The 14693-nt window shown below is 42.4% G+C and overlaps 1 protein-coding gene across 3 annotated transcripts in view; it reads right to left on the bottom strand.

Annotated features, from left to right (window-relative positions):
• tshz2 (teashirt zinc finger homeobox 2) overlaps nt 1-14693 on the bottom strand; it is a 345809-nt gene that overhangs the window by 92805 nt on the left and 238311 nt on the right. For all 3 annotated transcript variants that reach the window (XM_078236108.1, XM_078236109.1, XM_078236107.1), the window contains exon 2: nt 7899-10990. In XM_078236108.1, coding sequence (XP_078092234.1) covers nt 7905-10990 — 3086 coding nt within the window. In that variant the 3' untranslated portion in view covers nt 7899-7904. The remainder of the gene's footprint in view (nt 1-7898; nt 10991-14693) is intronic.

Here is a 14693-nt window from a genome sequence, read left to right as displayed (position 1 = left end):
TTCACCACACTCCCATCACTGACTTACCAACAATCTCTTCTCATTTGCAAACTGGTATTATCTTAAACCTCTTGGTTTCTACCTCCCTGTGACCTCTCCACCACAAACCACCACTGAACACAACTGTACCCTTGTGCCTTTTTTATTTCAATGCCCAAGAACTGCAAACTGGTCAGGCAGTGGTGGACGAGAAAGAGGTGGAAGAGCAGGAAGACGGTGAAGTGTTGTGCTCACATTCCCAGCCACCAGCTCAAATACTGACACTGCGCGTACTTTAGAGACGGAATTTCTAAGTGATGATACTTTGGGTGTCATAGCAGTTCAGCGGTATGTCCTCTAACACAGTAAGACAATTGCTGAGGCACTACCCCAGGGGAATGGCTGTGGCTCTCCTCTGCCAGGACGACAGTACTCTTCTTCTCCTTACTGGTAGTCCCCCAGTACCTGTGCTCCAGCCAGTCCAGATTGAAGATCATCATACAAGGCCATTTGCAGTGTGTTCCACTGAAAGTCAGCAGCTTTCCACTCGCCATGTTACAGCTCTGATGTAGTACTGCATGTGAGCACCAGGACAAACAAAGACATGCAGGAGCTGAGCACCAAGAGAATGCACATGGATAATCACTGATAGGTTTATAAACGTAAATTAAATGATTTCGTAAGCCAAACATAAACTTGCTTTGAGATAATTATTTTGTGGTGACTTTTATTTTTGCAATGTGGACAAGTGAACACGAGAATGTACAGAAAGAGAGGGAAGTCAAATTCCTGGTGAATGGCAAATAGGAGTTTACAATTACCGATTTCATAGTCGAATGAGTTGTTCATCATCGGCCTGAGTATAAACTGGCTTTTCGGTTGCTTCTTCCTTCTCCCTTCAACTGCTCACCATATAGCTGGTGGTAAGGGGAGGCAGTGGCACAGTGGAATTACCACTAGACGAGCAATCCAGAGACCTAGAGTCTTGCTCTGGGGACCTGAGTTCGAATCCCACCATGGCAGGTGGAAATTTGAATTCAATAAAAATTTGGAATTAAAAGTCTAACGATGACCATGAAACTGATGTTGATTGTCGTAAAAACCCATCTGGTTCACTAATGTCCTTGAGGGAAGGAAATTTGCCGTCCTTACTTGGTCTGGCCTACATGCGACTCCAGACCCACAGCAATGTGGTTGATTCTGAAATGGAGGGCAGTTAGGGATGGACAATAAATGTTGGCCCAGCTAGCGATGCCCACATCCCGTAAAAAAGAGTGAAAAAAAAGGGCTGCCTCTTAATGGCAAGATCGTACAGCATGTAGCAGACCACGATATATTTTGACGCCTGCTCTGCCAAGTGCTGCAGGTCTCCTGCAGAGCAGTTCAAACAGTGGCAACATGGATTCAACACACCAATGTTCTGCTTGATCACATTTGTCTGGCAATGCAGTTCTCATTCTATTCATATTGCCTACGTGTGCTTGGAAAGTGCAACAGACTCAACAGCTATATGGTCAAAGGATGGCCATTGGCACCCAGTAGCCTTTGGATTGTTGCATTGGCTTGAATTAAAATGGCACAGTGAGCCACTGAATTAAGGTATCACCTGTGCTCCCTCTATTAGTACTTTGCCCTGCTCTGTGTGTCCTCTGCTCATTTCACCAGTATTCCAAGGGAAGCCATACCCATCTCTGAGAGCAACTGACTTGTGCAGAAACCTTGAAGTCAGAAGCAAGTCCCTTCATCACATGCCAAACTATTCCCTGCAAACATTAGCAACTTCAAAAAACTCCAGGAAGCACGAAAGACTATACAATCACGACAACAAGCCGTAGAAATCCATCAGCATTGAACCTGAAAGATGATAATCACTTCAGATAGTGCTGGCAGTAGCCCTTCCTGCTGCTGAATATATCTTCAGGCCTTATGATTAAGAGCTGTATTAGTTGGAATGTCGAGCTCCAAAATCCAATTTTGGTTTCCTTACTTTGCATTGGAAACAGTTCAGGGAAGGTTAATAAGGTTGATTCCTGGAATGAAGGGTTGTCTTATGAGGAAAGGTTGAGGAGGTTGGGCCTATACTCACTTGAATTTCGAAGGATGAGCTGTGATCTTTTGAAACATAGAGTATTCTGAGGGGGCTCGACAGCTGGATTTGTGGATGGATGGATTTTGGAACTTGGGGACACAGTTTCGAAGGGATCTCCCATTTAAGATGAGGAGGAATTTCTTCTCTCAGAGGGTCACAATCTTTGGAACTCACTACCTCAGAGAAGAGTGTAGGCTGGGTCAGCTGAAAGGCTGTGGGTTCAAATGGCCTACACCTGCTCCTGTTTCATATGGTTGAATCTTCTCATATTAAATTCCACCATTGCAGTCAATGGGGTGGCACAGTGGTTAGCACTGCTGCCTCATAGCGCCAGAGACCCAGCATGGGTTAGTGTCTGTGCGGAGACTGTCTGCACGTTCTCCCCATGTCTGCATGGGTTTCCTCCGGGTGCTCCGGTTTCCTCTCATAGTCCAAAAGGCGTGCTGGTTAGGTGCACTGACCATGCTAAATTCTCCCTCAGTATACCTGAACAAGCACCGGAGTGTGGCGACTAGGGGATTTTCACAGTAACCTCATTGCAGTGTTAATGTAAGCCTAACTGTGATACTAATGAATAAACTTTAAGAAATTGAGGATTACTAGTTGATTGATGTCATGGATCACGGATCTGCCTACTCTACACACTTCCAGCCCAAGCTCACTGTCCACACCGATACCCTCAACATAAAGGCCAGAATTTCCTGACCTCACCCTCTGCTGGGATTCTCTGGCCCCGCCGCAGTGAATGGAGGTTTGGCTGAGTGCCAAATTATCAGTCGTCACTGGCAGTGGTGATGCAGGGTACAACATTGGAGAATTCCGGCCAAGGTGTCCAGTGCAGTTTGCTCAAAAACAAGTGTTTTATTGAGGTCATTCCATGACAAGAGCAACTTGTTGCGTTGTAGGTTCATTGAGAATTGGATATAGGTGAGGTGGGCGCAGCAGGTACTCTGTATGCTGTGGTCTCCCCCATTCATCAGGTTGTCCATTTTCATTGCATCATGGTGCAAATTTTGTATTCTAGGAAAAAGGCTCAACTTCAGATGAAAATGTAATGAAACTGCACAACAACTCCAACCAAATCAATCCAATACCAGTCATATTGAAAATGATATCACACAAATACATAATGTGCAATAAAAATATCAGAATCAATCATGAAAAATGCTTATCAGTTAATTTACATTATTTTTTTATTGTGAAGCAAATTTTAGGAGTTGCTGGAACAAATGGAAGATTTCTGTTTTTTCTTGAAGTCACAAATTTGCATCTTTCTCTTGAAATTCTCCTACTCCCCTCAAGCTCTCTCTGAGCCCACCTTGGTCATAAGATCCAGCGCGTGTCCCCTTAACCCTTTTCGACCAGACTCCTTTTGTGGCCCCATGTTCTCTCTCATCGGGTACTGCCCTACTTCATTTAATCCACAGTCATCACCTCACTTCTCAAAAAAAACTCCCTTGACCTGCACCCCCCCCCCCCATTGTCTGTGCAAACCACTGCCCCACCTCCAGCTCCCCTTTAGCTTCAAAGTCCGAGAAACTGCTATTGCCTTCCAAATGCGTGCCAATCCTTCCCTGAACTTCAAGTTCTGAAACAGTCCTCATGAAACTCACAAATGCAGCCTATGTGACAGACAGTGGAACTATTTCTCCTCGTCCTCCTCAGGATGTCTGCAGACTTTGGTAAGGTCAATCACACCATCGTCCTCCGAAGGTTCCCTTCCATCGTCCACCAGATTCATCTGGCTCCAACCTTATCTATTCAGTCATAGCCAGAGAATCACCTGCAATAACATTTCTTATCACTCTCACAACATTACCTCTGGAGTTCTCTCAGAATCTATCCTTGGCCCTTTCTATTTCTAATCTACTAATCATGCTGTCCATTGCAGACATCCTTGGAAAACTTGTGACCTTCCACGTGTTCACTGATGAAACTCTGCTTCACCTCACCACCATCTCTTTCGATTCCTCCACTATCTCGAACTTGTCACCCTAATTCGACTGACACCTAGTACTGGATGAACTGAGATTTCTTCCAACTAAATATTGAGATGGTCAAAGTCATTGTCTTCAGTCTACGCCACAAGCCTCTTCCCCAAGCCACCAACTTCTTCCCTCTCCTGGACAACCAATTCAGACTGAAACACCCTGTTTGTACCCTTGAATTACTATTTGACCTCAATATGAACTTTCTACCATATAGACACGCTATCGGCAAGACAGCCATTTCTTTAACATCCCCCAGCTTCTACCCCTGCCTCAGCTCATCTGTTGCTGGAACCCTTCTTCCTTCATGCCTTTATTACATGCAGCTATGACTACTGCAATGTTATCCTGACTACCCTCCTATCTTTCACCCTTCATAAAATTGAGCTCATCCAAAGACTCGAGTCCAACTCACTTCAAGTCCAGTTAATTCATAGCTCCTGGTCCAGTGGCTCCCAGTCTGCCAAAACCTCACTTGTAAAACCATGACTACTCTCCAATTCTGCTCTCTTATGCATCACTTCCTTTAATTGCTCCATCATTGGCAACTTGCTTTGAACTTCCAAGCTCTGGGATTCCATCCCTAAATCTTTCCACCAATCTTTCCAGCTTCAACACACTCCCTAAAACCTCTCTCTTTGGTCAAGCTTTTGCTCATTTGACATTTCTTATGTGGCTTGGTGTCAAATTCTGTTTGATAGATTTCCTTTGAAACACATTATACTACGTTAAAGACAATATATAAACACAAGTTTTAATGTTGATACATTGTGAGCATAAATTTGACTAAAACATGACTTCTACCATCAATACCTACGCAAGAACACATGGTTTTGTGGCATTCGGTTAAGTTCACTCTTGTTGTCCATCATTAGTTGCCCTAAAAAGATGGCGTTGGGCCTTTCACTTGAACCACTGCAGTCCTTGTTATCATAAAGCTGCTAAGGATGATTAATGATCCTTTCAGTAGAGTGTGCTTTGCGATAGTTGCTTATACAAATGGGTGGCTCAATAACTTATTTCACAGACTGTGAAGAGCCAACCACACAGTATGAGACTCTAGGGTCAAGGCTGAGTAGTAGGTTCTCCACCCTGAATGGCATTACTGAACTAGTTGGCGTCTTATGCAAGAACATGAAGCACAATCTGGTCAGTCTGAATAAAATACAACTGCAAGTCTTTACATTAGGGCAGGGTGGATTGGGAGAAGCAGAGAAACAAAAACTGGCCCTTCAAATTTAAAATAGCAAATTTACATTCTGGTATCCCAAAACTAAGACTGATTTGATTTAATGATGGAATTTATAATATAATATATTAGTAACTGCATCAGTAAGATGATGTGGTTTAGCAGTTAACCCAGGTTTTTGAGAAAGAGTCTACATTTTAAATGCCTTCAGTGGATCATCAGTCCTAGACCGCTGGTGGAATATACATTGCCAATTATAATCAGGAACTGATTATAAAACCAAACACCTTCTTTATCGTAAGCATGGATCATGTTAACCAGGCCATGACTCTGACTTTTTTTCCTCTGCTTCATCTTTGTTTCAACTAAACTACACATTCATTCCCCAGCCTAACATCTTGGGATGACTTCCAATTCACACTTTCTAATTTCTGGCGAATACCGAGGGCAAAGGTTATCTGGCTGGCTGGCAGGTGCCCCTGCTACACTGCAAGGCAGTAAGCACTCATGCCCCTTAGATACAGCTGGGGAATGTACATGAACATATGCAGAAATTGAATGAAGAAAGTTTCTTCAGAACATGCACAGCCAGAAATTATCTGAAATTTTACCACCACAAATCAAACTCTTTCCCCCAAATTCAACCCACCACCTTGCCCCCACAACCAACAATGGTTGCTGGAGAAGATGGATTCTGAGGCAAAGGAATTAGATCATACCTCACCGCCGCCCCTCTCTCAACCCCACTCCACAATCACACTCCCAGATTAGTGATAGTCACCAGGATAAATGAGCAAATACTTTTAACAAGGTGGCACTACGTTGAAACTACCTTTCTCCTTGACAACCAAGAGAGTTGATGGTAAAGATAAGAATTAAAGGTTTATTACCTTGACTCCAATGAATCTAATGGCAGACGCCAGTTACTTGGTCACCATATATCACAATATCAGGATTCAACAAAATGCAGTGCACCTGTACATTTGACTCTTTTGATGGATAGGACAAGTTGACTCATTCAAAGCAATTAGAACTGGGCAGAGTCCAACAGAACTTGGAACAGCCAAATTTGGATCAGTTTGTACATAGAATCAATCTGTTTCTCACCCACTTTGAATAAAAATACTCTGGCAAAAATCCTTTTATTACATTTACATAGGCATGCTGAGCTCAAGCCAGTTTATTTAACGCAATAGAAAGCTGGACACAGTGGATGTATTTTGACTGTTTCAAATAATGTTATAACCGTTGTAACATAATGTATTTATGTATCAAACTCCCCATTTTTGTTCCCTTCTGAAGGATCAGGCCAATTTTGCTCTATCCATCAAAGGATTTAGCACTAAGCTCTGACAGACCTTTCTGTAACACACTTCTGTATGTGAAAAGGGTCTAGTTTTTATGCTTTTATATGGTAAATATATTTACTGTACTTGTCAAAGGCCAAGATTTTCCAGTCCCACCAGCAATGGGCATCATTGTGGGCAGGTCAGGAAAATTTGGAGAAGACCGCTCTCCAAATTTTTCTGCCCCGCCTGCGACGATGACTGCTGCGAGCAGGACTGGAAATTCTTGCCCATTAAAAACATGATTCTGATTTAATTTCAATTAATATTTTCAACATTATTTGGAGCACTGTTATTTTCACTATTATTTTAAAATAGGCTCAAGCAAATTTGCACTTTATTAATAGATTGTTTACCAAGGATAAGGTAGAATGGGTTTGTGTTCCAAAGAAACACCACAGATTCAGTATTCAAAGACTCAACTTCAACTTCAGAATTGTTTTCAGACACAAAAATGATACCCATTCATAGCAACACACTTTATCATTATTAAGTATCTTTACGTAATAACAAACATGAGATAAAAAGTGCAAGACTTTGTGTTGCATCCATAGCTGTTAAACTGATTCTGAAACACTTTCTGTATAGTCATCCGTTGTGGGATGAAAATGGCCATTCCCAGTAGCACAAAATGGGCTGCTAATGAATCAGCAATCCATACTATACCCAGTTCTCTTTCCTATTGAAATCAAAATATAAGCAAAGCAGGCATAGTGTAAAATGAGTTGTTGATCCATTATCATTTTGACCTACCGGCTTGAGCAGTTTTACCCCAACAATTTTAAATATTGATAAGCACATTTTCAGCATTTCAGGCAGATTGTAATATGTTAAGTGTTCAAATTGCTAGGGAGACCCTCAAGAAGTCTCAGTAATTGCCATTGTAAATAGCTGGAATGATGATATACATCGAAAACGGCAGAGACATGATTGAATTTCTTTGACAATAAGAAGGGTACTTTTATTATGCAGACTGAGAAATAAACAACTCTATGCACTACACAAAAACTCACAAATGCCCCAAATTTCTCAGGCATAAATATATATTTTAATCTATCAAAAATACAATAAGCCACCTTCAATCAAGATGATAGCATTGGTCTCAGGTATAAAAGCCCCTGCTGTATGAATAGTTATCCAGGATTTTAACAATTAGAAAACATAAAGAATGTTGTAAAGGACTTACTGTTTTCGTGACCACTGTACTTCTCTGGTATACAGTTTAATACAATTTACTGGGGCGCACCTTCCCAATAGGATGTAAACAATTAAACTTCTTTGAATAGAAGAGGAGTTTTGATGCTCACCTTTTGTTACTCTTCCTCTAGTTCTGTTACATACTGCGAATGATTCTCTGGTGACTTGCCATGCGTTTTGCTGAGGTGCAGTTTTACTGCGTGCTTGCTAGCAAAAGTTCGATTGCACAGATTACACTGGAACTTGCTGCCTGTGTCCTCATCCGCTACCAGCGGCCCTGTTGACTTCTCAGATGTCACCTTTGACACTTCTTGCTCCCCTCTGGCGTGCTGTACAGAAACTTTTGCCATATCTTTCATAGTGAAGCCCAAGTGGGATTCTAAATGACCAATATAAGTGGAAGGAGTCCTAAACTGGGAGGCACAATCATTGCAGTAGAAAATTGGGTGTCCTGTGTCTAAGTTCTTAAGGAATTTTGTTCCACCTGTCTTTCTTAGCTGATATTTTACATTGGCAAGCCAGTGACTTATGGTAGTCATGGTGAGTCCAGTAAACTTTGAAATATGCATACGATCTTGTGGACCTAGATCTGATAATAGATATTTGCCTTCACCTGTCTGCCAAAGACTGGCAGCAAATTGGGCCTGCAGAATGAGAAGATGCTGGGGATTCCAGTTTGACTGCCTACCTTTTCTTTTCTGAACAGGTAAAAATTCCATTGACACATCTTCAAAGCTCCTCACATCGGTCTCTAACCTCTCTGTTGTCATCTTTGATGAGGTAGAAGGTTTTGGTGTTGTACCTTTAGGGAGGACCTTTACCATATCAGCAATATCAGACAAAGCATGTTTGGAAGGTAACGAAGTAAAGGATTTGACCGCATTTGATTGGGTAGTTTTGTCACTCTTCGATTTGGTGAGATCTATTGGTTGATCGCTGCTTTCATAGTAATATCGATCAGCAAGACTAGATGGTTTTACTAAACTTGGCGGTGAAGCTGATTTCTCCAACAAGCTTTTATTGAGTCTACATAACATAGTTACAGGGTCTGAATTTGAATTAAGGGGCTTGGCAGCTTTGCCAAGATGAGTGTTCATGATAGACTGCAATGCACTAAGTGGACTGACAGAAAGTTGCTCAGATGGGTGGTCTGTGATAACAGTCATTCCAGAGCAACCATTGGCTATTGAAAAATTTGGAGATCCTGTGTCACTTTTTATTGGCTCCTTTTTGAAACCTTCCTTCGCATCTTCAGCATCTTTCAAACCAGGTGAATGTGTCGTCGGCAGATCAGGGGAAGTCTCTATTTTTATTGGGTTGTCACTTTCTATCTTACATGGTGAAACTATCCCAGATTGAAGGTTTAACTTTGGATCTTTTTTCTCGACATCGCTTTCTTCCGATTTGGATGAAAGCGGTTCATGAGATGGACTGATCGGCTCTTCCTTAATTTGGTCATTGTTGGGTTGGAGGGGTTGGTTTTGGCTACTTGTAATAACAGAGAAATATCTGACTTTTGGAGCTATTGGTTTCAGGTTTGGTTTCACTTGTAATATTTGCGTACCCAGTTGCACAGGTTTAATAATCCCTGGAAGCTGGTAAGCAGCATGGATACTGGGATAAGCACTCCAACTCGGGCTCCCAGTTTGGGCTTTGTTGATGGCTGAAGTGACAGTATTCTCAAGTGATTTAAGAATATCACCACCCACCTTTGAGCTCTCTTCTAGATCTTCCTCTCTGATGTATTGATACTGAAGCGTGGGATCAAACATCTTCTCCGGGTTGTCATCTTTGCAATCGTCTTTATGTGGTTTCTCCATATCTTCTGTTACGTCTTGCTTCTCTTCATGGGTTTTGTTATCTTCTGATACCGATGGTGTTAACGAATCTGGAGGCAATTTGCTGGCTGGTGCCAGAGGTTGAATCTCATTCGATGGTCCTTCTGTGACTGACTGTGCCTTGTCCACTGCCAAAGGGTCAAAAACAATTTGTTTCCCCTTTTTTGATGCAGAGTTTGTTACTTTAAGAAAATGCCCTGTCACCATCATATGAGCTGTGAGCTGCTGTAACGTATCGTGGGAGCTTCCACATTCCATGCACTTCAGGATTTGAGACTTACAGGCTTCAAACTGCCAGGTATAGCTGGCGCCATTTTGATAGCCGTAACGATTGTTAGATGATACATAGGGGTTTGAATTCTTCTGCGCTTCACCTGAAAATGACCCTGCCACTCCAGTTGTTGAATCTGGCGAACAAGGCTGGTTAACTTCATGCTGGGCTCGTTTTTTAGTGGGAGGGACTAACTTTGATCCAATCGGTGGCATTGGTTCCTTCAGAGGCACTTTCTGGTAATGTTTTGTTTTAATCATATGCACACTCAAATCTTGAAGGGAATCAAATGAATGACCACAGTACATGCACTTTAAAACTTTCTGGGCATCGTGCATTCCATCAATGTCCTGCAAGGCCCGCTTTCGTGACTTTGTCCAACTGCTGCTACGGTCCACATCTTTCTCGTGGTTATCATCTTGGTAATGTCCTGTATCATTCATATGCACGGTTAGTTCCACCAAAGTGTCATACGCTGCACTACATTCCCTGCAGCGAAACCTACTGGCACCCGTGAAAACAGTCCCAAATAACTTGTTATTTTGCCTGTACAACTGCACTGAACTGAAAAGATTTGGTTTAGGCACTGGCCTGCCAGAGGATGTCTGTTGAAATGTTTTCGATAATGCATCCTGATGCCAATCAAAACTACTTTTGGTGCTTTCATTGCTGCTTTTGCAGCTTGTCCTTTCAGTCTTTGATTGTTTGAGGTCAAAGCCTAGACTTGACCAATATGAATCAGATAGAAAGCTTGCGTAAACAGCTCGCATTGCTCCTAAACTGTTCTGCTGCCCATTCTTCATTTCCCCATTTGATTGCTCTTCCTTCTCCTGCCCATCCCGGGAAGAAATACTTTTAAAATCAGCCAATCTGTCGCTGGCATCACTGATGTGTGATTCACACTCTGCATCCTGATTGGACATTGCGCTGACTGGAGAATTCTGGTAGCTGTAACTGCCTTTGCTTTCCTCCTCTTCCTCCTCCTCTTCTTCAGTGCACATGTAACCATTGCCTTGTAACTCCTCAGCAGAAGGGCTGGCATCTTCTCCTACTCTCAGTTCTCCAGTCTTCAGGTCTTCCTCTGGGACATAAACTGAAATGCAAAGAAATATTGAAACTGTAATCGGCAGAAATTGAACCTGAACAACAGTCAGCATTACAGACACAAAAATTGGATCTCCCCCCCCCCCCCTTACATCTTCCCCAATAATCTTCAACCTAACTTTCCACACCTGGGTTACATCTCTATCTTCCGCATATATGCTGAATGAGGCTTTATTCTTATTCACTATTCAGCAAGTGCATTTTTCTCCTTAGTACAAAGCCTTCTTATTCATATAGCGACAAATGTTAATTTTATGGATTTGATCGCAGGAGGTGATGGCTTAGTGGCATTGTCGTTAGGCTATTAATCCTGAAACTCAGTTCTGGGACCCAGTTTCGAATCCCGCCATGGCAGATGGTGGAATTTGAATTCAATTAAAAAACATCTGGAATCAAGAATCTACTGATGACCATGAAACCATTGTCAATTGTCGGAAAATGCCCATCTGATTCACTAGTGTCCTTCAGGGAAGGAAATCTGCCATCCTGACTCGGTCTGGCCTACATATGACTCCAGAGCCGCAGAAATGTGGTTGACTCAACTACCCCTGGGCAACTAGGGATGGGCAATAAATGCTGGCCAGCCAGCGACGCCTACGGTCCACGAATGAACTAAAAAAAAAACAAGAGAGAAGATATATTCAAACTATTTCTTTGTAAAAGAGCAATGCATGAAACATAATATTGCTTTAAGAAAAAATACTTATTTCACATCCTACATTGAATTTTTTTTGTTGAAGTCATTTTGTTTATTGGTTGAAGCATCAAAATCTAATTTTTCACTGCATTTAATTAACATTTTGCTTTTCATTTTTTTGGTCAGTTTTGTCCACGATGAGGGATGTTGATGGAAATTTTTACACCACCATCAGCAAGCATTTTCAGCCCAGGTACCATATGGCCAGATACAAACTAGAGCTATCACTTTCAATGACATGCCCTAACCTTGATGTCAGAACTGATCGTTTTGCTGGTGTAACTATATTTATTATAGTCTTACTTATCCAACCAGTTTGCCTAATACATATTCTTACACCCATTTTTCACACCAGTCCTGGGTGATTTTTTGTTGTTCTTGAATTCCAGAAAGGAATGTAAGAAGGACAGCTATCGCTTGCAATTGATTATTGTTAATGGTAGCAAAGACAAAATTGGAGACATTACTCATGTACTAGTGAGTAAATTAAGAATTTTCTCTAGGAACAACCATGATTTGCCAACCCAGAGCTTCTGAACTGATATTCAGTGCTTATATTTTGGATGGACAAGGTTGTTCTTTTAACTCAGGGTAGGGGTTGGGTGAGGGGAGCCCAAGGCGAGTGGTAAACTCGCAGCGTGAAGCATAGGAAATGTTAACTCTGAGCTTCACCTGCATAGCCTCAGTCCACCTCCCACCCAAAGTTGGCAGGAAGTGGTGGTGGGCCCACAGACAGGAGAGGAATTACCAAACCAATCATCAAACAGACAGGCAAGATACCAGGAGGGGGTTCGGGATGGTTTTATCAGGTTTGGAAGCAGGATGGGGTAGAAGAGGCCAGAAGTGGTTGGTATGTGCGTGTGTGTTTGTGTGGGTGGGCAGAAGCCTCGGGTTAAAATAGTCATTGGATGGTATCATTGGAGTCCAACGTGTATATTTGAAGAACTCTGTAGGTGGGTGTCTGCCATCTGTTCAGAAAAACAAGCTGAACTGGAATCTGCAGGAAGACAATCGCATCTCAAAATTTAACTTCCACGTGTGATCTTAACTGCCCCGTCTGGTTTGTTGAGATGCCAATATGGCAGTTCAAGTGTTCCAGAGCTCTCACTGGTATCATGGTGTGGTGCTACTCCAGTGCTAACATTGTGAAGCACCAACAGCCGTATTTGCTCTGATGTGATAGGGGATAGACTCATGAGCAGAGTGACTATTTCTCATTGATTTTCAATTGATAGTTGGTTTGTACCAAGTTGCTGGTTCTTTTGTGCGTGGGCATGTTGTTATTAGGAAAGTTCAACTGGTCAAACTGATTTCATGCAGGATTCATACAGCTAGCAAAGAAGGATTTCTTTTGAGTCTGAGCTGTATTGGAATACAGCCTTTCAGAATGATTTAAATGTGGTTTGTGACATGCTAAATTAGCTGACAAAAATTTAGTTCATCATGATGTTTAAAACATACTTCTGAACCTAACTTTGTTTCGATTACAAAATGAGTAACTATCCTTTTAAAGCACAACATTATTTCAATAAGTTGCACTGAATCAGGTTAGAAACTAGAAGCAGGAGAAGGCCATTTGGCCCTTCGAGCCTGCTCCGCCATTCATTTTGATCATGGCTGATCATCGAATTCAATATCCTGATCCCGCCTTCCCCCCATATCCCTTGATCCTTTTATGTCCCAAGAGCTATATCTAATTTCTTCTTGAAATCAGACAACTTTTTGACCTCAACTATATTCTGTGGTACTGAATTCCACACATTCGCTACCCTCTGGGTGAAGAAATTTCTCCTCACCTCAGTTCTAAAAGGTTTACCCCTTATCCTCAAGCTATGACTGCTAGTTCTGGACTACCATCAGGAACATTCTTTTTGACCCTGTCTAATCCTGTTACAATTTTATACGTTTCTGTGAGATCCCCTCTCACTCTTCTATACTCCAGTGAATATAATCCTAACCGACTCAGTCTCTCCTCACAGAACAGACCTGCCATCCCAGGAATCAGCCTGGTAAACCTTTGTTGTACTCCCTCTATAGCAAGGACATCCTGATTGGACAGGATAAGGACACCAAAACTGCATACAATATTCCAGGTGTAGCCCTATACAATTGCAGCAAAAAATCCCTATCCCTCGACTCAAATCCTCTCGCTATGAAGGCCAACATACCATTTGCCTTCTTTACTGACTGCTGTACCTGCGCGCTTACTTTTAGTAACTGATGCACGAGGACACCAAGGTTTTATTGAGTATCCACCCCACTCAATTTACACCCATTCGAATAATAATCTGTCATCCTATTATTGCTACCAAAATGGATAACCTCACATTTATCCACATTATACTGCATCTGCCATGCATATGATCACACACTCAGTCTGTCCAAATCATGCTGAAGCATCTCTGCATCCTCCTCACAGCTCACCCTCCGACCCAACTTTGTATCACCTGCAAATTTGGAGATAATACATTCAGTTTCCTTTTCCAGATCATTAATATATAATGTGAACAGTTGATGAGGAGGAACCGAGATGAGGAGGAATTTCTTCAGTCTGAGGGTGATGAATCTATGGAATTCATTGCCACAGAAGGCTGTAGAGGCCAAGTCTTTGAGTGTATTTGAGACAGAGATAAATAGATTCTTGATTGGTAAGGGGACCAAAGGTTACAGGGAGAGAATGGGGTTGAGAAACATATCAGCCATGGTCGAATGGCAGAGCAGACGCGATGGGCCAAATGGCCTAATTCTGCTCCTATATCTTATGGTCTTAAGGAACTATGCAGGTGGAACTATGCAGAGAGGTTCGTGCAGGAGTGGAGTATGAAGTGGGGGGGGGGGGGCGTGCATGTCAGGGGTCGTGATGGGTGCATGTTAGGTGACCCACTGGAAGGACCCCAATGTGGGAAATTCATGTCCGTGAGGGGGTGGGGAAACATGCTGCTGTTGGGGGTGGGGGGAGAGGTCCTGATGTCCATAAGGAGGGGGAGGGGTCTCC

Source organism: Mustelus asterias, chromosome 20 (genome assembly GCF_964213995.1).
Source record: "Mustelus asterias chromosome 20, sMusAst1.hap1.1, whole genome shotgun sequence".
In the NCBI taxonomy this organism is placed as follows: Eukaryota; Metazoa; Chordata; class Chondrichthyes; order Carcharhiniformes; family Triakidae; genus Mustelus; species Mustelus asterias.
This window is presented reverse-complemented; position numbering and strand designations above follow the sequence as displayed.